Raw genomic sequence first — 26,193 nt, forward strand, 5'->3', positions numbered from 1 at the left:
CAGCGGGGCAGAGGCAGGGGCAGGAGCTGAAGCTGAAGCAGAGCCAGGCAGGGCCAGAGCCAAGACCAAGGGCAGGATACGGGTCGGCAGCAGCTGAAGCGGGGAAAAGTATAAACCTAAACAATGCAGGCTGAGTCCGAATCAGAGACGGAGTCAGTGTCGGAGGCCACTTTGTAGCCATGTCTATGGCTACAAGAAAAAACGACGTATACGTATTCTACGAATATGAAACATGGCAATAAATATTGTGCAGGCATTAAACGTTTGCCTTATTTCACTTGCAGCAGCAGCAGCAGCAGGACTCTAAAGGAGCCGAGTAGGCAGCAGCATTGAACTTGTGCAAGTGTTTGAGTACTGGTAGCGGCAGCTTTTCTTCGTAAAGCATTTCCACACCATTAAATTGACAATGCAATAAAATAGCTGTTGGCCAGCTGCTGCTGCTGCTTCTGCTACATCCTTCCATCTCCGCCTTCGCACTGATCATTCACTCAATGGGAAATGTGTTGCATACTCTCAGGCAGCGACATTAATAACATAAACAAACATCCATCTCGTAGGGCGGATACGCCCACTCCGACCGACCACCGGAGTGCTTTATACGCCAAATTAAGTAAACTAAATGGTTACAAATAGTTAAAGGTCCCTCGTCTCCTCGCCGTAAGTCTCTGTAGTACAAGTTGCCATATAAGTTAGTTATATGTGCATATACCGCCTCTGTGCAATTATCTACACGTCCTTCGTGCGAAAAGATGAAATTTCGGATCTATGCAATTAAACCAAATTGTTTTTTGACACTGAAATGAACACACCCAAATTTAAATGAGGTATTCCAATTTGATACACCAAAATGGGGAAATATTCATAATATTTAATATTAATAATATTCAAAGTGAAAATGTTAAATTGGACTATGAAAATAACAAATATTTGTATCCTTTTTGCAATTGTCTCCCTCGGAGAAAATCCATTGACTCGCATTCATGACTAACATTAAATTTGTCAAGTAATTCTGTTCCACAATTTATGGTCCTTAGAGTATCGAAAATGCAATCTTCTGCATATTTGAGAGAACTTTATATCTTTTTATTCAAAATGTAACAGTTAGACAGAGAATGGCTAAACTCATTGCCAGAAATCTCTTAATTCGTAAGTGAAATAAAGTTAACTCAAAGGGTTTCGGGGTAGACTGTTTAAATATTTCAGCACACGAAACGAAACAAGCAAATCGTTTAGTGCGCTCAACTTCCGTTTGGTGAAAGGCAACGGAAGCGCTGCCAGCCACACACACACACACACACTCGGCTACACCCAGACGTGGTTAGATAGGAAGCAGCGCATGCAATCACGGCACAAGAGTCTCCCATAGATGTGTAGCTCCCCACGTTTGTGTGTGTGTGTGTGTGTGTGTGTGTGTGTGTTGCACATAATCGCAGCTCACTGCCCATTCAGGCACTGGCAATATGTCAGGACATAGGACTGGCTGGCCAAGATACCCGTACGATTGTAGGACGCTCTCATGTTCATGGGCCTTGGCAGCGGCCATCGGCCATCGGCCATCGACCAAACGGACAGCGGCCAACGTCCGTTGGCCCAGCACTTTCGACGGCTTTTGTCGGCCTGACCGGCAACGGCAAAAACAACAACAACAACAACAACAACAACAACAACGACAACAACTACATCAAATACAAAAGGCGAAAGGCAAGATGAAGCCAAGCAACTTAACATGCAGGTCCAAGAGGTGTTGAAAGCAATTGGCGTTAGAAAAATGTATGCAAACAGGACCACACACTACCTCACACCCACGCTGCATGCCGCATGCCACATGCCACCCGATAAACGCATCGAGGCGGCACGAGGCGATGACATAGACAAGTCTTGGGGGCAGAAGAGCTGAGCCTGAGCCCCCAACGAAAGGAAGAGAGGCTGGCCAAACGTGCCTAAAAATGTTGAAATTTTCTAGCTTGCAAAGCGTGAAAAGACAGTTTGCCATCAGCACTAAAGACCACTCCTCGGACCCCTCCGTACTCCCGTACTCGTGTTTCCATTCCCATCTAAGTCCCACCTCCTTTCGCCTGCCTGCTCTGCTTGGGGGCGTGTCCTGGTAACGCGAAAAAGGTAATTTCTCTTTGAAGAGCTGAGGCTCGGCGAAAGGCAAAAATGAATTGCCAGAGGCTTGGGGGCACTGAAGGAGCCGCCTGCTCGCCCCACTGACTTTGTGCATGTGCCTGTGTGTGTGGGTGTGTGTGTGTGTGTATAATGATTTTCCATATACAATTTGTGTGGCTCCAATATGCAAAATAGTAGACCATAAAAGTCAGCCATCTCCCAGAGGTGTTAATTTAAAGCAAAAGTCAGGACTAGACCAGACCATAGCCTTCTCTGGAGCGGGTTGCCTGGTTGACAATTCCTGGTATTGGGGGACTTTCAATGAGTGCAGATGAGGGAAAACTTGTCTAGGGGGAAAGGACTTATGCTGATATGGCAGCTTGTCCCCAGTCATTTCGGCATTTCGGGGAAGACTATTGATTGGAGGGGATTTCCGGAGAGATGGTTGTGCTGGGATTGATTATTTCTTAGGGCCATTTAAATGGCAGCCAAACAATGGCCCAATGTATCCATCATTTCTGTCAAACAAATAGGAAATTGCTCCCCAAACAACGCTTGGCCAAAGAAGTTAACTATTCTCATCATCGAAATGGCTGAAAACATATTTCGCTTTTCTATTTCGAGGCCTAGCCCAGAGCATGCCCCCAGGTATCGTTTTCAAAAATAACAACTTCAAGTCAACAAACTGCCAACAAAAAAATAGATGAGCATCAGCCAGGAGAGAAGGAGCCACTGGAAGGGGAACAGGAAGGGCAGCCCTTGGAAGGAGCGCTTCGGAGTAAATTACAAATTAAATCATAAAACGGAAGTGACAGGGCACAGAGCACAGAGCAGCGCAGAGCACAGATTTGGATTTATTACGTGACCAGAAACATTAAACGTTTCGCCATTAACACACGCGTTTGGGCCAGAACAAACTGGCAGGAAGTAGGGAGTGGAGAGAAAAGCCAGGATATGGCATGGCATGTACATATGAACGTATTAATGTATGTGTATGTGCACATACATATATGTATGTATGAGTATATCTAAGCTGACCATGCAAACGAGCGCTTACTTTCCCCCTCGTCCTCTTAGTCACTCAGCTAATTGTTTGGGCAGCGTGTGAAGTGCAAATATTGTGATGGATTTTTGCAAATTGCTTAGATTCATTTAACCGACAATTGTAAAGCGTTTCGATGTCTATAATTTAATTTGTCATTCGGCCAAACTTTATTCTAATTTATGTGGTTGCCAGTGACAACATCCGTTTGTGTGGGAAGCCAATTATTTTTGGCTTCTTTATAGGGGTTTTGAGTTCAGGCAAAGGCGTTGCTCATTATTCAGTTCATGCATCAGTTAATTCCGGCCATTATACACATTTATAAAGGTACAAATATTTGTGTTGCTATTGCCGTTGCCGTTGCCGTTGCCGTTGCCATTGCCATTGCCGTATACAATACGCGTATCTGTGTGATTTGTCAAGCACGAAAGAGAGCAGTGGCCGAGGTATAAAGTAATTTCCATTTAATTGACATAATTGCGCACACTTCACATATTTAATCAATTGTCAAAGCAACGCAGACACAAGCATGTACGAGTACACTACTCACACAGATACTCAAAACACACACACACACACACACACACACACATGCGAGCGATGCGGTGCGGTGCGTAGACAATCGTCTGTTGCTCACTTTGCCGTTAAGCTGACAATGACAGCAATGGCAATTTTATTGGCAGGCTCTGGCTAAATGGCCAATGGCATAGATAAATATTTGTTGGCTTGCCAAAGCGCGCGTTCTCTTCATACACTAACTCATACACAGACACACACACACACACACACACACACACATACACACACACATTCACATACATACATACATATAAGGGTATTCAAACACGTTCTCCAATGCTGAGCCAAAGCTTTCACTCAAATGTCACTTATCGCCTCACCGACACCACACAGCAGACAAGAGACACACACACTAACACAAACACACCACGTCCAGGCACTCGAACTTCCAACATCTGTTTACCATATAGATCCATATGGCATATCTATCCGAGTATGGCTGTGCGTGTGCGTGTGTGTGTGTTTGTGCTGGTTTGTTTTTAGCCTCTGTGTGCTGTGGCATGGCCTGTCCTGTCCAAAATCCCCATCACCGACGCTCCAGGGGCAGAGGGAGCCGAGGCGCTGCCAACTGTACAAATATGTTTAATGAGGGTCACTGATTATGCCGATTCAAGTTAATGTGTATATAGAACAATATTATATATTGTTAATTGGCAAATATATAATAAATATGCCTTAAACCGAAGGGATCGACGGACCGGGCAGAAGTGGTCTGAGTCCGAGTCTGGGCTGCCACTGCCTGTAATCCCCCCATTGTTTGGACTGGCCTTAAGCAGTACATTTAAATGGCCAAGAGTGGCTGGCTATAATTATGCATTACGGTTCATTATCGCTACGAATGCGGCCACAAAAGGCGCTGCGGCAATTTGAGACTCAATAAGGGCCTGGCCACAACAAAAGCGAAGGTCCACGGTAAGCGGTCCATGGTCCGCGGTCCTCAATGCAACTCCAGCCACAACAATCGAAGAAAGAAAATTATTTTAATTATACTTAATTAATGGCTCTTTAAACGGCTCCAATGCAACGTAAGTCGCTGCAATTTATTTTGGCATAATGAGAGACGCAAAGGTCTGCTCAATGTCCACGTATCCTTCTTCTGCCTGAAGGAATTTCAGTCCTGTCATTGGCAGTGTTGAGTGGCACTTGGCATATGCACAAAAACAAAAAAACCAAAAAACCTTCCAAAGCGGCTGAGGCAGCCAGCACCGTTGACCCTTTGAAGGGCCGAAACTAACCGAAAACTAAATTTCAAGGCTCATTGCGTGCAAATAATGTGGCCAAATCTGAGGGTCGGTCTCCTCAAGACCCTGACGCAGAACCCAGCTTCCGTAGCCCCGCTGTGATGGCGATGGTGTGCAGTGAACCTCACTAATGGTGCGGTCACACACACTCGCAGGAACCCTGGGTCCCGAGCCCACTGCCAAAAGTTTGACTTTGTTTGGACGGACGTCTGATGTCTGTGGGGTCCTTCAAAAGGAGTAAAAGTAGGAGCAGGAGTAGGATCCGCATCCGAGGCAGGACTAGGCGAATTTGCATATGAAATACAAAAACGTTAATGATGCGTAAAATGATTCTGTTAGCTTGTAAAATTCCATCCATCGTTTCATGAAAAGTCAAGCCATAAATGAATGAACATCCAAAATAAGTATGGGGCCGTGTCACTCCCATTTGCATATACTCGTACTACCACCAGTCTGAGCTCCCTCCACGTTCCCTCGCAGATTCGACAAAGACATCTGGTTGCGGGCAAAGTTACTTGTTAACCTGTTGATAAATTTATGTCCCAGCATGTCGTTGAGGCGAATTTCACACACATTTGATTATCGATTTCGTCGGGAGAAAGCAAGCCTGGCCTGGAAATAAAGCACAAAAATAAGCGAATATTAAAAACAAACTCAAATCACATGCAAAATTATGAAAAACGAGCACCAGACAAGAGGTCCCAGAGGCATCGAGGCATGGTTCGCCTGGCAGGTGCGCCTGGCAAAACGAGTATGAGTGTGAGAGAGTCTGAATGCGAATGAGTCTGGCGGGAGGCATAAATCATTCAAATGCGAAAATCAGTTAAAACATAATGCCCCTGTCTGGTGTGTACGGCGTTTGTTGGTTTATGCTCAAGCTTCCCTCCGAGCAAAAACAATCATGTAAACCCTGACTGGGATTTGTTATGCATGCCCCAAAACTTTCAAGTAATGAAAATTTAAAGAAAATTCGCTTCGCCTTTGTGTCGCGTCCATCGATGATTGGGGGATTCTCGGAAATGTTTACAACTTGTTTGGCTCCTATAATTACCCAAGGACTTAATCGCTTTTACTGCTGCTGCCCCGCATGCAATAGAGATAATTTATGGATCAAGCATTCTGCTTCGCCCAGTTGATTTGTCTGCTAATTGGCTGCATGTGGCTGGAATAGCAGGAGCTGCTGCTGCTGCTGCTGCTGCTGCTGCTGCTGCTGCATGAATAATTTAAGTGAAAGTTACAACTTTTGACAACAAATCTACTGACTAATTAAAGCAAACGTCGGATTTATGTGTCAAGCGTTTGTCAAGCCAAGCAGCCAGCCAGCCAGCCAGCCAGGCACAGAGCCAGGAGTGACTGTCAGGGCTGGCAGCCAAAAAAGTTGCCACCAACTTTTCCCCAAAACTCTTTCTCCTCTTGCAGACCCTTCCCCCGTGCTACTGAAATGCAGCTGTGCGATTAAATTAATAACTGCAAAGGATTAAAAAACTAACAGCCATGGCAAGGACAAGCCGGCTGGCCTCCTCCCCCTTACAAAAAAAGGGTAACTTTCGCTGCAGCTTGGAAGGCAGAGCTAACCGACTTGCCCCTTGTTGTTAACCCACTGGCAGGATGGCAGTAAGGCAGAATTGCAGGACGGGGTCCCTGGGTGGGTCCCCAAGCTCTCATTTGCATAATATTTACTTATGAGCCGCCTCGAGATACCTTTCCCTCCTCCAGGCAGCAGCAGCAGTAGCAGCAGCAGCAGCATGGAAGAAAATAATTTGCTAAATTATGTCTTAAATAGTTAACAAAGTTTGCACGAAAATGTGCGGCACTATTCTTGGCCATCAGATTTTCCAGTCAGCGATGGAGGTGGCCCCAACAAAGTGTGTTTCAGTCTCAGTCTCCGTCTGAGTTTTAGTCGCAGTTTTAGTTGTTGTTGAAGCTAAGCCGCTTGTTAATTTACTCCTGTTGTAGCCCTCTCCCAAAGATACTTCTGGAGGACAAACAGAGAGCTTTTATGGAGCAGCCGTTCTGTCCAATGCAAACAAAGATCGAAACTGTAAACGATGTGACAGACAGTGGGTAGCCCCCTTAGCCAACAGGAGCATCATCGCAGCAACTACAACTAATTCACTTAAAGGAAGAAATTCAGTTTGCTCCTGGGGCAGAGTCCACCTTTTCAACTCGGCCCCATCCTCGTTGCTTATCTTCACATGACGCCGGTTCAGGGGAGACGGAGACCCCATATCGTAAATTTCACCCCAAAACTTTCCATTAAGAAGCTCAAAAACAGATACGCAAAGTTCCGAGTGCTCATCTTCTCTCCACTCTACGTGCAGTGGCCGCGGGGGCGCGACATTGGCTGGGCAACAAATCACGCGCCGCACAAACGCAGCCAGGCAGGCAGTCGACCGGGTCATAATGGAAATCCCGGCTGGCCCGAAACTCTCCAACCCCAGCCGCTGGACAGCACAGGATGCGGGCTCCCCAGAAATAAAGAAGGAAAAATAGACATTGCGGGAAGTGCACGCAGTCTGTTAGTCCGGAAACGAATATCATAATTTACTTTGTCACCCGCTGCGAATTAGCGTGCTATCCATGTGTGCATGTGTGTGTGTGGCCCAGCCACGCCTCCCCTTTGCCAGAGCAGACGGCCGACTCAGCATGGCGCTTAAAAAGCCGGAACATTTTCAACAAAACTGAAGGCTCTCGAACTCCAACTCCAACTCCAGCTCAAACTCCAGCGCCAGCGCCAGCGCCACCGCCAACTCTCCAAAAAACTTTCAGCAAAACCACTTAAAAATTTTCTGTGCGCTGACTTTAACATACGATAAAGAGTCTAAAGGGGGAACGGAAGAGCAGAGGAGAGGGACGGAAGACGACCAGCCATTTTGGCAGCACGGCCAGACAAATAAGCGACGCGTTGCAGGCTCAGATTGCAGTCGCTAAAAGAGAGATGGCGGCTGCTCAGCTTCCGCCCACCAGCTTCAGTTTGTGTGAGCGTGAGTGTGTGCTTGTGTGTGTTTGCGCTTGTGTGCGAGTGTTGGCCACAATGCAAATTAATAAAAAAGCATTTGAGGCTGAACATTTTTACCAGCTTGGCTAATAAATAACGCGACGGCGACAGCTTCATTTGTTTAAGTGCCTGACAGAGTAGAACCGAACCGCAAAAAAGCACAAGAGAAAAGAAAAAGTAACGAAAGTGGAAAGAGACGTACACGCAGAACGTTTTAATCGCTCCATCAACCCAACGCTCATACATATTCATATATGTACTTTCAACTCTTTAATTTTTGTAGATATCCACCGAAAAAGTGAACTACTTTAAGCCTACTCATCCTCTTGGCCTTTCAGTGAGTCCGGGATCCCGCCCCCGGCAATTGTCAATGCTATTTGGCCAAGCCATAATTAATGGACACACTTCAATCAATGATCCCTCCAATGGTGGGGCAGAGTGAGGCCGAGAAAATTGCCAAGGAGGCCAGCCAGTGGCTGTGTCCGGGGCGATATTAGCAGCAAACAAATTATCTCTTATCGAATCGAGCTGCCGCCTAATGCGAATAAAGCATTCAATACTTTTCATGTTGTTGCCTGTGGATATGATTACGCTACACACAATCCGAATGCCATTTGCAAAGTCATCACGTATACGCCACCGTCACCCTTGGCCTTACTGAGAAGACGGGGACACAGATGTGGAGAGGTGGAGATGAGGAGACCCGGCGGCTCACTCGCATGCATTTAGATTGGTTCGCTGGATGCCTGGATGGCTAGAAGGCCGAGACTGGGACCATTATTTCCGTTGTTATTTGCCATTATGACAATTCAGTTAGTAAAATGCCGTTACAGAGCTTCAAACTAATTTGAGATTAAGTTCTGAGATTCCCCAATGGGTCCGCGCCGTCTGATGGGGGAATTCTGCAAGTATTTTTGTGCATCAGCAGACACAGCCATGCGAAAAGAGGCAGGAAAAGAACAGAACCGAGACAGAGGACTTGGGACAGAGGCAGAGGAATACCGAAAATGTAATAAGTGATTTACATGACTCGAAGGAATTCCACCGCAGGGCACATGAAATCGAGAAATAGTCGATTCCAGAAATCGATACTTCATTAAGATACCATACCAAACCATACCATACCATACCAAACCATCCCATACCACATACCCATAGCAGAAGCAGAAGCAATCGCAGTCCCAGCAACAATCGCAATCTCGTCTCTTTTCCTCGGCTGCTCGTTTCGTCAATGCCTAACGACTACGCATCGCTGGCTCCTTGGCCTATCTTAACGGTTAGATGACTGATATGAGAGACGGAATCATGCCATTTCATTTTCATTGACTCCTTCCCCAGGCGGGACAGGACCCTTCCTCGGGCTTACAGTTACAGCCGCCCGATGTGCATTAAAGTCGAGGCGAAACCAAAAATATTTTCGAGCTATTTTATTGACCCTCAACGTGACAGGCCTAATGAATGCCGCTGACAGGAGGGATGGCTTTGGTGGCCATAATTCACATAGGAAATGGCACAATATCAGGGATTTAGCCAACTGAATTTTTCATGCGGCAAATGTTCGGCCCCTGCCAGCGCACAGCGTGTCGAAATGCAAAATTGAAATTATTATAATTTTCCAGTCATACATTTATTATGAAAATTTTGCACTAATGCTGGTCTTTTCGCTCAGATCGGGTTGACAGCAACTAAATTAGAATGTTAATGGGCGCTGACCTTAAAACCTTGCCCATCGCCAGAGCCCGCAACTTTTGTCAACGCAAAAATGCGCTCATATCTAATTTTAATTATTTAAGCTGACAAAATGGAAATAATATCAGAAAGATGAGAGCGCCGAGGTTCGAGGTTCAGTAATAATTGCAGCGGAAATTGAAATTATGTTTTGCTCGGCCTCGGCCTCATTTTGCATTTGGTTTGGGTTTTGGGTATTGGGTTTTGCATTTTGCGTTTTACGTTTGCATTTGCGCTCGGTTGCACGCAAATGAATTGTGGAGCCCGTTCCCCTCTCCCAAGATCTCAGTTTTGTTTGTGGACAACATACAAATTTGTTTCGCATTCAAATTACATTACAGGACATTCCTGTTGCATGCGACTCATTAGGTAAAAGCCGATTAGGCATGGGAATGGCTGGAATGAACGCAACGGGACTGCCACAAGACCTCCCCTTCATTATCTACAGGGTTGGACAGCTCAAGATGTCTGAATTAATATTCAGTTTGGCAAATTGCTTGGCATTATTGGGGTCTGGTATGGCCAGCTCTGCCATCCGTTCTCTATTAATGCTCCATGAATAACACACTCTCTTCTCTGTGTATGAATTTTGATATTCTTTTGAATGCATTTGGATAATGAGCATAATTCCAACAAGCTTCTGGATGACACTTACTGCTGCCTGTCCTTTGATTCACCATTAGACATAGAACTACTGAGGTGCTCCCCAAAGGTGTCCTCACATCGAAACGTAATTATGTAAGGACCGCTGTCATGGACCAAAAACAGTATGCAAATATTGTTGCACCCTTAAAACTCTAAAAGTGTTCGCTTAAGGTTCATAGCTCCATTGTGCAAAAGTCAATTAAAACCATTTCCCTCCCCAGTTGAGCTGGATGAAATCAAATTTCTCAACTCCAGCAGCGTTAATTGGAGATTCCTCAATCAAAAAAAGAGTGTGAGAAGGGCAAAGGGTGTGACAGGGAAAAGTCAGCTCGTTAACCCATTAAACCAGCGCGAGTCGCATGTTTAATCCGTTTTGAAAACTTGTTAAAAAAAAGTCCTGCATACCGTCTACAAAGAGAGGGCGAAAAGAATGCTCAGCGGGGGTGAGGCTAAAGCAAAAGCAGAAAAAAAGCTTAAGAAGGAGGCAGGCCTCGCACAGCCACAGCCACAGCGAAAAGCTATTAAGACATAAAACATTTGTAACACCTTCGAGGAACGCCCCTCTTGAGAGGACAGGACAGGGACAGTGGCCGTCGGGGGGGGTGGGTGGTCGAAGACACGCACTCGGAGGCAGACGACTGCTCTGGACGAAGACACGCACTCACAGCAGCAAATAGGAAGTAAAAACGAAACGAAATGAAATGAAATGTTTCTAATTCAACGAAACGCATTTCAACGTAATGAAAATGGAGAAAAGCAACGACATAGACACGCCCACTGTGCTGCCGTTGACACTTTTTCGAAGCGTTTGCCTCGGCCTGACTGGCAGTGGGAGGAAGGGGAGCACACAGTGCACAGGAGGGCAAAAGAGGGCACCAACACTCGCAGGACATGCGTCGCTGGGTGTGTAGCTTCCTTCGCCGTCATTGCCCTGCTCTTGCTCGGCAACACTTTCCGCTTTTATTTTATAATATGAACAATTTCCTCCTCGACTGCCCCCCGTGCATCTGCTCCTCCTCCTCCTTCTACTCCTCGATGCTTCCTGCTTTCCTTTCGAATCGCTCGAACTGTACAATGAATGAGTGCTGCCACTTTCATGAAAAATGCACTTCAAAAACTTTTCAATTTGCGAGAGGAGAGTCTCAGATTCAACGCTATGTCGCTCTCTTGTCGCTAATGACAATACACTTGTGCCCTGCCCTCTCCAGGGGGGAGGTCTGCAGCAGGTCCTGGTCGTGTATGTATCTGGAAGGAATGCGTTTGTGTGTGTGTGTGCGTTTATCTATTTATCTGTATGGGTGTGTATGTGTGCGCATTTGCGCTTCTTACTTATTTGATTTACGTTTCATTTCCGGCTGCCATATGCTGCCTCGCATACGAATTCAGCGAAGGAAGCAGCGAACAGAGAGGCATTTTAGTTGCAACTAAGTCTGTGTATATGCACGTATCTGTATGCGTATCAGTGTGAATACTAAGAGCCACTCTCCTCTCCTGTGTCTTTGTGTGTGTGTGTGTGTGTACACCCACACACGTTATGCAATTATAACTTTTGTCGTTAGCAACTTTAAGCAACTTTAAACGTAAATTGCCGCCATGAAGTAGCTTTTGGCGCACGCTCTCAAGCACCGCCATTCGCTCATACAGACGCCCACACAAACGCACACTAGGAAGAGACCACGCACACAGAAACACATACATAAACACACATACACACACAGGTATAGACATTGCAGCGTTATAGTTTGTTGTCGGCTTTGGCGCAAAGTGTGTGAAAGGTGTTTTATTGAATTAAGTGGGTTTAACGGGATTTCTATAATGCCAGCGCCGTTGCCGACAGTCGACAGTCCTGCATATGTATTTATTGTAACTACAGTTGCTAGTTTTACCCTCCCCCTCCACTCAGAATCAATGTGCCAGGGAGTGTGTGTGTGTGTGTCCTCACACTTGTGGCAGGAGCTCCATTGGAATGAGCTTTTTTTCACCAGCAACAACAACGAGCAGCAGCAGCGGCAGCGGCAGCAGTGTGGCACTTTTGGTTAAACTTTTTCAACGTAATGCATATTTTATTTAATTTTTTAAGAGTTTGCCAAACCAAAAAATGTGCAAATGATGATGGGGCGGAGAGGAGGAGAGGAGAATGGCAGAGCCGAGCTCCAGAGAAAGTTGTAAATTGTTTGGCAACAGTCAAGTGGCAGGGAATTATTATGCAAATGAAAATGGCAAACGAAAATCAAGGTGTTGCCTGATCTGTCAGTGTTGGGCATTGGACAATGGAAGTTGGAAGTACTCATTCCATTATGAAATTCATTCATTTCATGTAATATCAGAGAACTGCAGTTGCTCAAATCACTTAGCTGTGGTTACTATTTCATTGTTACTTGCACTGCCTATACCATTAGCCGACTCTGGTAGGTAGTGATGTGATATTTAGTATAAGGATATGTCTTATCGAGTTAGTTCTCATTGCTGTAATGCTGTAGCCTGACCAAAAGCACACTTCCGACCATAAATGCAACGAAATACCCTCCGCATGCACTGCGCGGTCATAATTAATGGGAAAGTCAGTCTCCAAGGCACTCCGCTCTGACCATTCATTCCCCCCGATCCCAATGGACGTAGCGCGTGCTGCATGCAAAACTAATTTCGTCTGAAGCCTGCCCCACTGCAGTTATTCCTCGTGTTTCTACCAGCTTTACTTCACTTTGATTCCCCTTCTGTTTTTCGTCTGGTCATGCAAAGGTCTCATGTCCATTAAAATGGACTCCACGCCGAATTAGGCAAATGAGTTGCTTTCCCCCTCCTCTCCTACATTCGCATTCCGTGTTCGAATTTTTGTGTTTCCTTGGCTCCCGTTTTAAATATCTTTTAAATATTAATAAGCCATTTAACTGCCACAACACGTTGATGCATGGGGGTCAATTAGGCTGCAAATAGCTTCAAATTGTTTGCTTAATAAACGTCATTCATCAAATCGACACGTTTTTTGCTTTTTCGTCATCGACAACATCGGGCAAACACGCAAAGTTCATGTTGCCTTAACCCCATGGCTTGTTGTGGTACGTACCCGAACCCACAGCAAATACAGGTCAAACGAGGGGGCGTGGCAAGGCCAAGTAACAAAAAATATATGAATTTTGTCAACGACTTAAGTGAATTTTTTGTTGTTTTTAACATAAATTTAATTATAATTTTGCTCTCCTGAGGCATGCTTGTGCATCAAAGGAAACCTAATTTGCCACATGCGGCGGCTCCCTCGTGGCAACATTTGCATTCAATCTGGCCTTTGTTTGCTGTGGCACTTAGCGCCGCAATTGACGCAGTGCACCCCTTGCCGGGATACTGATAAAAAACAATATAAATATTAATGCTATTTGCTGAACAATTCAATTCGGTCGCAGAGAGAGAGAGAGCAGCGTACGGAGGAACACTTGGCCGATTCACACGCCAAGCCAACGGGGTGTCGCATATTAATCAGAGCTGCCACTGCCACTGGATCTCTCTGCCCTGTTACTGGCCTAGGTAGAAATATCTGTAGATACATACATACACAGTATATAAGTATATTCATGATAAAGTGCGTCTGTTGACTCTGAAACATCCAGATGGGTGCTGGGCCTGGAGTGCAACACTCTGGGCGGGCCCTGATCGAGGGGTTGCACTCATTTTAGGTTGTAAGCCGATGGAAATACTTTAATCCACTTCACAGTGACACTGAAATTAAAACATTCAAACACAGATGCAGACACAAACAACCCCCGAAAATGTTGCATCAGAGGGTATGCGAATCGCAAGGGTAAACGAGTGAATGGGCAAGGGTATGGGATACGGGAACGGGAACGACTATTCAAATTGGCTGCTATCGCAATTATTCATACGGCGGCATTCATAAAATGTCGCGCAAGTGCCGGGCGATTCAGGCTTTCCTGTTAAGCCACTCACACAGACACACATTGAAGCATACACACACACACACACACCTACACGTATAGCACAAATACAGTCACAGATATACATAGCAAAGCATTTGGGATGGCCACAGAAGTGGCCCTGGACTGACGTCAGTTTGACAGTTGAAACACAAATGCAATTATCACTTTATTTTAAACGATTTATGTGCAACACGGCAACAGCAAGGAAAACAGGACACGGGACACGGGACAGTGGATGTAGGACACAGGACCCAGGACACACGCAGGACACGGGACACGGGACACGCAGGACAAGTAGACATGACAACGACGACAGCGGCAAACGGAAGCGGAAATGGCAACAAGCGCAGCCACCAAACGAACGGCCCGAAAGTCCGCCAGGGGAATGCGGTCAGCAAAGGTGTGTTCGTCCACGACGCCAGCCTGTGATAAAAATACAACAAAATATTGCAGTTTTTAGCAGACCGATCGATTGGGATGGAATGAGATGGAATGGGCTGGGCTTCTCTTTCATTTTGTCTGTAGGTTTCATTTTCCCTGCTTCTGCTTGAATTGCCCCAATTTTACACATAATTTCCACTGAATTTTCCATTCTTATAATAACTCTCAGAGAGACCTCTTAGCATTTCCCTTGGGGTTCGACATACATGTCCGGGATGTCAGACCGAAATTTAGCTGTCTCTCCGCTTGGTCAGTGGGCTTCGGCGCTTATCAATGTTGTATTAGATGTTGAGCGCAGGTTTTATCTGGACTCATCCGTCTGTCTGTTTCTTTCTGCCCTAATGTGCCTTTGGTTCTGCAGCAATTGCAGCAGATTTCCATGAATGGTTTTTTTTGTGCAGCTGACTTATTGAAATTGACAGAAGGTTAATGGCGTTGAATGACGCTGAAATAGAGGCAGGAACAGGCACAGGCAGCAATTTAACACCCCGCTGGGCAGGGTCAGGGCCAGGACCAGGCCCTCACCACATGACAGCGATTCGAAGCAGCCGCTTAGTTTTGATATAAGAAGAGACCGAGAGAGATTTGCGATAAAAAATGATTGCACATGTGAGCGTTCCGGGCTCAAAATTGCAGCATTTGCGGCATGGAAAATATTTCACAGGCCAAAGGAAACTCAACAAATTCGTAACAAAGAGTGCCATTGCATCAATGTGCTCGGGGAGGGTTGGACAATCAGGGCAATGGGGTGGGTGGCGGTGGCATGGATTTGCACTTGCCAAGCAAGCTTTGGCGGGTTATCAGTGGCCCCGGCCATAAATCACTGTCAAGTGTCATTCGCTCTCGAAGTGGCGGAGTAGCAACAGCAGCACTAGCAGCATCAGGAACGTACTCTATCCCAGCTCATTCGACAGCAACTTTTTCACACACATAGATCCAGAGCGAGAGACACGGAGCGGCATCAACTTACCACGAACATGTGCCCCGCAGGCAAAAAGGTGCAATGCCAGAAGGCAGCGCAGACACTCAACGACCCCGACGACACACAAGAAATAAAATAAAATAGAATCGAAAAAGTTGCTAATTAAAGTTTGTATTTTCCAGGGGCCCTGAACTTGGCCCCCCGAAGGCATGGGGCGCAGGGCAGAGAGGGCATGGTCATGGTGCTTCTGTTCGCAGCGAAAGTGTTATCCCCAATGTCATATCCAATTCCTGGTCCTTTGTCCTCCTTCTCAGGCAGACGCCGTTGGCGTTCGTCATGCATTGGTTAACATTTCGTTACGCTGTCAATGGCATAACCGCTCCGGATCCTCCCCTCTGCCATGGCTAATTTCCGCTATTGTTCATAATTTTTATTGCGCTTGTTGCGAATTAGTTTCGGTTTCGCCTGATGACTACTCTCCCGGACCCTGCCCCTGCTCCCTTATCACTATTGCAATTTCTTGCAATTTAAAATTGGTTATAAATCGTCGCTGGTTGCGTTTAGGGGTGGCTTGTGTTGTCCTTCCTCCGTTGAGGCGTTGACAGCGGCAGCAACATGAAGAGCCTGCGATTAACAGGACTGCGAACACGATTGCAGTCCTGACTTCCGGGGGGTGACTTCTGATCGACTTTCGCCCAGGATGCGGTTGCGGCGGGTTGCGGATGCGCCCTTCGATTGCCCTGTTGGTGGGTGTGTGATCAAATACATTTGGCATTGCATTTATTCCGCCGTTTATTGCGATTAAATTGTGGGCAGTTGTCTTGGGGGCGTGGCCATTGGCTTTGGGGCAGGTGCCTTCCATAAAATTCGATAATTGTGGGAGTTTCAGGCCGATCAATGTCGGGTAATAGTGGATTGGTAGAGGAAGGGCAAAGCGTTGTATTGTTTTAGCAGCGTGAATGTAACAGCGCCGTTAGTTCGTTACAGCTGTAATTTTCTCTTTGTAATATCACATCTAAAACGTAGTGATGAATGTTATGTTATTTTTCCTTTATAACCGTAGAGCAATTATGTTACTACTGGCCTTATTACAGCTGGCTATTACAGCTACAAACCCAATTTATTTCAACATAAAATCTTTAAACCTGTTAACATGCTGAAAAAATTCTTCAGGCTGTTATTTTAGCAGAATATTTGAGTTGTGCTCTGTAAAAAATGTTACATGGCGTATGTTATGTTAAAAAGGGTAACAGCGAGTATAACATAACAGAGCTGCGTTAACATATTTGTTAAAATCAAAGAAATGTAAAAGTACATATCCACAAGCATTCCTAGAATAATTCTTTGTTTCGTTTTCGTTTAGCCACCCTCATGTTAGTAATTATGACGCCTTAACGCTAACACATAACATTGCGATGTTCTTGGTTGAACTTTAACATGTTACCACAATGTTAGTAGTTACATTCGCAGGAGCTCGAAACTCGAACTTCGAAGATGTTTCCCTTCCCCGCGATTCTAAATGTTAACACTGGAACATTTTCTAAGAACTTTTCATAACGTACGACTGTACACTTGGGGTTGGCTGTGTAGGGGTGGTTAGACTTGTTTGTAACAGAACTTCGAAACGAACATACTGCTCTGCCATCAACAGTACCTTGAAAACCCCCATTAACATGATTTCTAAAACATGTCAGTGTGCCTGTGAGGGGGTTAGTCTAGTTTGTAACAGAACTTCGAATCGGACTTACTGCTCTTAGTCCTCTTCGAGAACACCCAATAACATTATTTCGAAAACATGTCAGAGTTCCTGTGAGGGGTTTGCAACAGAACTTCGAAACGAACTTACTGCTCTGTCATCAACAGTGCCTCGAAAACACCCATTAACATGATTTCGAAACATTCTTCCCCTGAATCCTGTATGAATCCCTGTAGCATGTGAAATGCTAAAACCAGTGACTCCTTAACAGCTGCAAGACTTGGACAGACAATCGCTTCCCCTAGTTGTTTCGCAATCTTAACATGCTTTCGAATATTCTGATGTTATTTAACACAGAATTGCTTCTGTTACAGTTCAAGAAAACATAAACAATTTACCCTTGTCGTTTCTGCACCGTAACATGATTTGACCTGCTGTAAGCAGAGCAGAGCGTTGTATTAAACCCGATTTAATGTTAAGCAATGCAACCACAAGGTTTTCATTGAACAGGCTAAGGTGTTTAGTTGACAATTCACATACAATTTTCCAGTTACACTTTAGCTGAGTAAACATTTTTAAGTAATTATAATAAGCGTCATAAGTGTCGCACTTCTACGCAGCCTTCTCACAGTCTTTTACTAGCATAACAAATACTAACTCTGGGACCTATTTCGTTTCCCAAACGACCCACAAAAGTGCTCTTCTCTTCTCACCTGAGCGCGTTGTGTAGGTCGTGCGCTCTGCTCTTATCATTCGCTGGCAACGTGATAAGACCCGCTCCATTCGGAACTGAGGTGAGTTTCGGAGTTCAAAGTGACACCGGAGAGCGAAAGGGAATCCAAGCTCTCTGCTCTCTTGCTTTTTGCGTCTCTGTGTGCCTTCGGGCAGGACGAACGAATGAAACGAAACGTCCACCCGCGCTCAAATCTATGCAATGGAATCGAGAGACGAAGGCAGACGCTGCTACCCGAATGCGAGGCACGATGGAAGCGAGCAGCTAACGGTCTGGCCTTCCGCTGTTGCCACTGCCACACAGCCGCGCTGTCGCTATCTGCCACTGCCACGACGAGCTGAGAATTTATTTGTGCAAAAAACGAACGCGCTTCAGTTTCGTTTTTGTTGTGCGCCCGTAAGGATGTGTCTACTGCCGCTGCCGGGCTTCGTGCGTTCGCGTCGCGTGTGTGGGCATCCAGGACGCTGAAGCGTTCAGCCATTAAATCCGTGTGGCCCAAAGCCGGGAAAACTGGCTGTGCCAAGTGCCGAAGCCATCCAGCAAAGGCCCTCGGGCCAAGTGTCCAATGTGAATGATACCATTATTGTATCCGTACTGCCGCGTATAAGAAATCAACCTACAAGGAAATTAAATTTTGAAATGATGAAGAAGCATTCAGTGAAGTTCGTGTTTAGTTTTTGTTTGTGTTGTGTGCGAACATCGTCCATGGAATCATTAGCCGCTTTCTCATCGTTATCTGCACGGCTCTCGAGGAACGAGCAGAAGTAAACAGACAGCAAAAGGTGCCTATCCCAGATGGAAATGGTGGGGTATTTCTTATTGACCCACAAGCATGCTCCTCTCCGGTACAGCGGTCAGAGCATGCCACATTTAACGGGGCGCTCGCAGCCTGCATGCAAATTGGGGAGCTTCCAGCTCATTCCCAGCTCAGCCACGTTCAGGATGAAATTTGCTCCAGTTCTCGCTCATGCTATCCCTGCTCCTAAATGCTTAATAATCGTGTGCTGGCTGTGGTCGGAGCTGTGAAATAAAATTCTGAGCTCGTACTGTCTGCACTCTGCTTCTGCTCGACCACCGAAAATGCGTTTGGCAGGCATCAGCGCCCAGCCCCAGTCCCGGCCCAGCCCAGCCCAACGCTGTAGCATATTTTGCATTTTAGGATCCCGATTTGGATTCTGCTTATGCCAAAGGGGGAGCGGCGGAACTTCTCCTTTCCGCTTCGTCTGACCCACTTTGGGAAGAAGCATTTTCGTTTTCAATTTGTGTCTGAGCGGTCGGGAAGGGTATGATACCAGGATGGTTAGGAGCAAGGCAAGAATATGGCGAAGACATCTACTGTGCGCACAGAACTTATCCCTTTTGCCATCTTGGTTAATTAGTTTAATTAGTGAGTGTCGGTTGGCGGTTGGTTTGTCGGCTTTTTGGCAGGCCAGAAATTGGTTTGGCATTTCGGCTCGAAGGGATCCTTGAAAAAGTTTTCCAAATTGCTGACCCCCGGATTGGGTCATGCCCTGCCGCTAATAGCCAACATTATTGTTAAGCACACAAATAGACAGAGTGGGAGAGACGTTGGCCAACAAAAGGGTTGTCGATCGACTGCATGTGCCATTTAACAAACACTAAGCTCTGGACCCTTTTGCGCCATTTTTCTTAATTTCACTCTCGATTCTTTTCGCTAGAGGACTCTCCTCTGGTACATACACACACACATACATACATAGTCGCACTCGTATTGCCAGCTGCCATTTGTTGGGGCAACGGCAATAAAAGCCAGCCAGCGACTTAAGACATTTCGTCGGGGCTATTTCGGGGCACCAAATGGAGGCCAGCAACAATGGCAGCGGCAATCAAAGGGCAAGGCAGCGGCAGAGGGAAAACTAAAATAAATTTATTTACTTTGCCACTAAATTTGCGCTGATTCCAGTTGCTGTTGCTGTTGCTGCTTCTGCTGAAAGTGAGCGTGAAGGGGGGGGTTTAACTTTATTGTATTTTTCCTAAAGAGTATTTTACGTGGCATTATGCTTGCCCTACTCAAAAATGTTTGTCAACAAACGCAGCGAAGCGGAAAAATGGTTCAAAAAGGCAGCCTTGCCCCCAACCCCCACCGAGTGCCCCTCTACTTAGACTTGTATGTGCGAATTTGTGAGTGAGTGTGCAAGTGCGAGTGTGTATGTGTGTAAGTGTTTGTTTGCTCAACCTTTGGCAGCATTCCGGCTCTGGTCTCCAGAGTGTGTGCCACGTCCGGTGTTGGCTTGCAGAACTATTTGAAAATTTGCGGCACGTGCCCAAATTGCAAACATCAGCAAATAATAAAATAAATTCATTGTAAGCGGTGCACAGTGACTCCACACACGCTCCTTCCCTGCCCTTAAAAACAGACCAAATTAGTTGGTTGTTCCAAAATGATTAGGCGTCCGTGGGCGGGTGTGCATGTGCGGCGTGTATGGCGTGTATGGCATGCCACATAAATCGCTCCAAAGAAAAGTGTGTAATATTTTCATACATTCAATTGTGCTTTCATGGCACTAGTCATGCCACTTGACGCTGTTGCAGTTGCAGTTGCGACAAAGCCATTGTTGGCGCTCAGCGCTCTCTCCACAGCTCTCGAGTGTTGGTGCCACACACACACTGCTCGCTGCGACTGCAGTTGCACTTAAGTTGTTGCAGCAGGAGCCCGTTGTTATTTCAGTGTTTGTTATTTCGCTTCTTTGTGCACCGTCTGGCATTATAATCTCCATCCATAGTTGCCACCGAGTGGCGTGGAGACAGCCCGACAAATATAGAGACATGCACTCACTTGACACGTGGTTCCTTTTTTTTTAAACAGGATTCCGTTTGTTTCTGTAGTGTGTATGCCGGTGACAGGCTGCTGACAGCCCAGGAACTGGAGTATTTTCTGTGAAATTTAAAAGTTAATAAAGTGTTCCAGTTCCAGTTCAAAAAGAGTTGATTAGATCGGAGAAAACTTAGCAGCAGTCTCCAGCTAATAATAAATCTCACTCAGGGACCCGGACCAGCAAGGACATTCCAACACCTTTGGCTCTGCTAATTATCCAAGCTGAAAGTCGAGGCTTCTATTTGACTGCATTTCTTTCATGTCAAAGCATTTAATTATAATTCCACATTTACGAACTTGTCCGCTCCACTCTTTCTCTGTTTTTCTGTTAGACCTTTGCGTTATTTATTTATGCATTTACCTGTACCTTTGCCTTTGCCTTTGCCGTGCCAGCAGATGCGGGTGGAAAACCCTTACTGTGGGACAGGCCTTGCGGGGGCAGCTGTCATGGCTGCTGGTTCGTTGTCTTAATTCATTTTTTATTTCTAAGTAAATAAGTTGTAAATTACAACTTCTGTTCCTGCTGTTCCCGTGCTTCTGCTCTGTTTTGCTGTTCTGCTATGCTGTTGCTACTGCTGTCCTTTGCATATTTTGTGTGATTCCCGTGCTGCTTGGTTCTCTTTATGCCTCATGGAAAATGCAGTGCCATATTTGTATACCCTTGCAGCGGTTATTCTGATTTTGATCAGATGCTTGCATCTCAGAGGGATGCTTGCACTAACAAACGTAAAGTAATTTATGATCATTTTGTCAGTATTTTGCGAAGGATCAATTGAATCTGCTAGAGTATCTATAGCTACGGTACAGGAAGCTGCCCTCTCTTTCCTCACTCTAAAGTTACGTGTATTCCCCTCAGCTCTCGCTGGCACTGTTTAATTTAAAGTTTTACCCCCGACCGGGAGCGTGTAACTGCACTTTGGGGCGACGACAACTGTGGGTGTTGTCATAACTGCAAATCGGCTACTGACATTTAGCTACTTAACGTTCGCTGCCATGGCCCGTGCCGAGCATTCGGGCATAAAAGCGGCTCGTAACTGTCTATGAACGACTAATGGAAGTGGCCGGAACATGGAAGAGCAGCGAAAAACAGAAAACAGAAAAGAACCGGCCACGCCAATGGAGAATGGAGAATGGATGGGTGAAGCGCAGTCGGAATTATGTGAAAAATTGAGAAAATGTTACTGCTCTGCGAAGGCACTTTAATTGCCCACGACACTCGCCGCCCCTTTGCACTGGACAACTGGTCATTAAGGGCCGTGCCGTGACGTGCAGTGCCGTAGTACTGGCGCGAGTTGGGGAACTTGTTGAGTGGTCGTGATGACGGACCGGTACCGGTGCTTGTGGCGGTGTTGGATGGGGAAAAGAAGCCAGAACATGGTGGCAATTGTCGTTAAGGTGCTTAGAGTAAGGCGTTGGCTATTTGAGGTCGTCTAGCTGCGGCTATTTACGGGCTTCGCTCGCCAATGTCTTCATTTGGATTGGAACTGCAAAGTACTAGTGGTGCTTCAAAGTAGGGTCGAATGCCGGTTCTACCGGCTACCCGTTCATCAAAAACTATCAGATTTAGGTGAATTAGTGAAGCATTTTCTTCCTCTTAAAAGTAGTACACCCAAAGGATCAACATTTTCCTGCCGAAATACCGAAATTAAACTTTTAGAATATTCTCTAGATATTTGTTTTTGCTTTCTCTTTGTCTTTTTTGTTGTTTACTGTGAAAATGTTGTTTCCTGGGCAGGAGCGAAACCAGACAACAGCCACATTCTCTGCGAAAACTTATTTACACAAACTCAGTTTTTGTGCTTCTGCCAACACAGAGATGCACACCCATACACCCACACAAGCATACAGGCACACAGGCACACATGGCTGGCCAGAGTGTGTCGACAGGGAAAAAGTCAACGTGTTTTTGCACACGTAAAATCCAAGGGTTTGTAATATGGAAAATAACTTCAATTACCAGCAGCAGTCATAATATTTTGCTTGTTTTTCTTTATTCATTTTTTTGCTTGCCAAAAGTCCGAAACAGTCAGAAAGAGAAGAGAAACAGAGAGAGAGAGAGAGAGAGAGAGAGTAAGAGTAAAAGTTGCATTAAAACTGCTTGTTAAAATACACAATGCAATAATATCACAAAAGACAATGTATGCACTGGCTGTTTCAGGTGTCTGCCTGACCAGATGCTTTTATTAAACGGGAAATAAAATCCCAGAAAAGGAACTGGTAGAGAAAATGTGAGCAAAAGAGATTAAAAGTATAAATGGGAGGAAAATATTAAAGTCACGCGCTCAAAACCAATGGGAGAGCTGCTTGTGCGGAGTGTTTTGTCTAAAACAAATTTCCCAGTTCAGATTTATTAATGATTTAGGCAATATTTATGCAAAATGGCATTGTGGGAGCAGGAGTGAGCTACCTAAGCAATTCCCCATTTTATCTACGTATTTTTGTGGTTCTGGAACAATGTTTGAGCTCAGTTTATTTTATAATAAAGAAGAGGCATGTATTCTTCAGAGAGACATATGTACAAATACAGAGATATGGAGGACTCTTCTGCTTTTAAATATGAACTGAAAAGACTGTAATCTCTGGAGAGGAAGACGGACAAATGAAACATTGGCAGTAGTCCTGTGTGCCGTGTGTGCCTAAGGACCAAACGATTTGCTGTCTGCAACATTTTTGTTTTCATTGCAATTTCCAGTGGAAGTTACAAATTTGAACTTTAAATTTTAACGTCAACACAATGACAGGAGGAGCGAAAGAACGGGGCACGAGCTGGGATACGGCAGTGGCGCAGGGGCTTTGCAGAGGTGGGTGGGACAGCAAGAAAAAATAAACTTGCAGCCTGCAGCAAACACATTAAAACAAAGTTTTTAAAAGCAACCACAACATTTACGTCATGTGCAATGTGCGGCGGGTTTCGTTGTTGCCAAAGTTGAAGCCACCTCCAGGTCCCAACCCACAGATGGATCCCCGGGTGTACACATGTGTATGGATTGGTAGGGCAACTTTAAGGCGTGCTCCGGCTCTCGTTGCTTCACCAGCTCCAGCTCCAACTCCAACTACAACTACACTGGCAGTTTTTATAGTCAAAAGCCAAGTTGTTTGGCCAACAACAATCGCCATTTGCTGCCACATGTTGTAACTGTTGCCGCATTAAATGTGCACCAAAGCGCCAGCCCACCCCCACTCTCTGCCGGGCGACTGCTGCGGTTCATTCTGCCGTTGCATTTCACTTTTATACCCCACTTTTATGCCCCAGCCCCACCATGCAACCCGATGCACCCTTTGGCCACATTAGTTGACTCTGCACAGTGCACCACCAGCAGAGCAGAGATTTCACTCCATTTTATGTTGTCAGACTTCCGAGTGTGTGCCCGCCCTGCCGCCGCTGTGTTGTTATAAAAATGCCAAATTCATTCTCAGCATATAAACTTTAACCCTTACATGGGTGTGCATGTGCATCTCTCTCTCTCTCTCTCTCTCTCTCTCTCTCTCTCTCTGTGTGCGCATCTGTGTGTGGTGTTTATGCTTCCCCGCTGGTCGGGACTGACATCTTTAGTTAATTTCGCAGCCGCAGAACTGAAAGGAAAGGGAACCAAAGTGAAACTTTAGTAGATAATAAAAGGGATTTAAAAAAAGATATCATACCGTATATCATAGATATGCTGACAAAATGGATCTAATCTTAGAAGAAAGGAACTTATTTAGTATTCTGTCTGGCAATAACTAACAAAAATATATTATTTAATGTATGTGATTCTTATTAAAACAAACAGTAGCCTAAATCATATCAAATTCAATTCCAAAGATTCATTCAAGGATTACAGTAGACTAAAAATCGAATATCATACAAATTTATTTGTAAAAGGAAGTACATATTTTTTGTTAAAGCAATAAGTTTAGGGATAAAGAGGAAAACTATTTTGATTATAACTAAAAGCTAACCTCACAAAGTCAAATGCAATATATTTTGCAGCATTCCCTTCTGCAATAATTAAAATTCAATATAAATAAATGTTCATTAATATTTTCAGCTCGTTTACGATGATTACCCAAAGGCAAAATCTGCTGAAACAACGTCAAAAACTAAACAGAATAAAAAGCAACAGCTTATAACACAAACATAGCTTAATTGGCATCAAAAAACAAAACACACCAACAAGTGAAATCATATTTTAATAGCCGGAGGGGCGAGAAACAAATCAGAGAAAACAAAAATCTATAACAAATAACAACACAAAACGTAACGCAAACCACCGCAGATATCGACTTAGATCATAAATAAATACAACAAAATATAAATACCAAACACCAAAGGGCAAAAACCACAAATAAAGATAACAAAATGACGCTGAGCATACTGGCCAAATCCAAGCATCAGCTCATCATCTATGTCTTTGTGGTGCTCCTGACGACGGCCACCCGGGCAGGACGGATCTTTGGTAAGTTTGAGTTAAGCATAATTCAAGTGAAATGAAAATAAACCCTCCCCGAGAAAGGGTACGCTTTGGGGGGCCTTTTAGAGAAAATCAAATTATCTCTTCGTGGTTTTGCGGGACTAATTAACGCGGACAGTTTGCAGCTAATGGAATTTTTAATGCCACAAAGACGCAATTTGTAAGCTGTTCTCGAAAGGACTCCCACTCGCTGAGCTTTCTTGTATTGGTTTCGGGTCAAATGGGGCAGATTGACAGTGGAAATTGTGTGGGAGTACGGGTATACACTCGTATGTATGTTTGTGTGGGGCTCATGTTCTTTTCGTATTAATTATAATTACAGAAGGTCGCCTTTTTATGCCCCGTCGACGTCGTTTACATTAATGAGGGACGTCAATGTCAAAAATAAACAAAGGAAAATCACATACATACCTCCCTCTCCTTTCTCCCACCTATTGTTGTCCCGTTCTATTGGAAATGCCGACGCTGTGGTTTTGGCTGCCATGTTTTCTCCTCTCTTTTTACGTTTGGTGCTTTTTTTTCTTGCATTGTTGTTACTCTGGTGTACATTTATATCTGGTGTGTTGTTGATGTAATGAAAATAATTACATTTCTTGTACGTGGTTTGTAGTGCACACTGAGCAGGAAAAGTCCCGGAAAAAACAGACAGCAAACAGTGTTTTAGGATGGGGCAGTAAGGCGTGTACAGGCAGTGAATAGAACACAGGCACACACACACACACACACTGAAAGTGAGATAGAGAGAGCGAGAGCCGAGCCTGAACTAATTAACTGACAAATAAATAAGTAAACATGAAAACAGTTTTGTGCACATGGCGATAATTTACATTTAATTATGGCAGC

The 26,193-nt window shown here is 45.1% G+C and overlaps 1 protein-coding gene across 3 annotated transcripts in view; it reads left to right on the forward strand.

The window, feature by feature from the left end:
* The first annotated feature begins 18,468 nt into the window (after positions 1-18,468).
* Positions 18,469-26,193, forward strand: part of LOC117898154 (tyrosine-protein phosphatase 99A) — a 112,840-nt gene continuing 105,115 nt past the window's right edge. For 2 of the 3 annotated variants that reach the window (XM_034807357.1, XM_034807353.1), the window contains exons 1-2: positions 18,469-18,845; positions 24,928-25,335. In XM_034807357.1, the coding sequence (XP_034663248.1) occupies positions 25,239-25,335 (97 nt within the window). In that variant the 5' untranslated portion in view covers positions 18,469-18,845; positions 24,928-25,238. Of the gene's footprint in view, positions 18,846-24,927; positions 25,336-26,193 lie in introns of those variants that run through there. The other variant, XM_034807354.1, reaches the window with a different exon arrangement.

This window comes from Drosophila subobscura, chromosome O, assembly GCF_008121235.1.
Source record: "Drosophila subobscura isolate 14011-0131.10 chromosome O, UCBerk_Dsub_1.0, whole genome shotgun sequence".
In the NCBI taxonomy this organism is placed as follows: domain Eukaryota; kingdom Metazoa; phylum Arthropoda; class Insecta; order Diptera; family Drosophilidae; genus Drosophila; species Drosophila subobscura.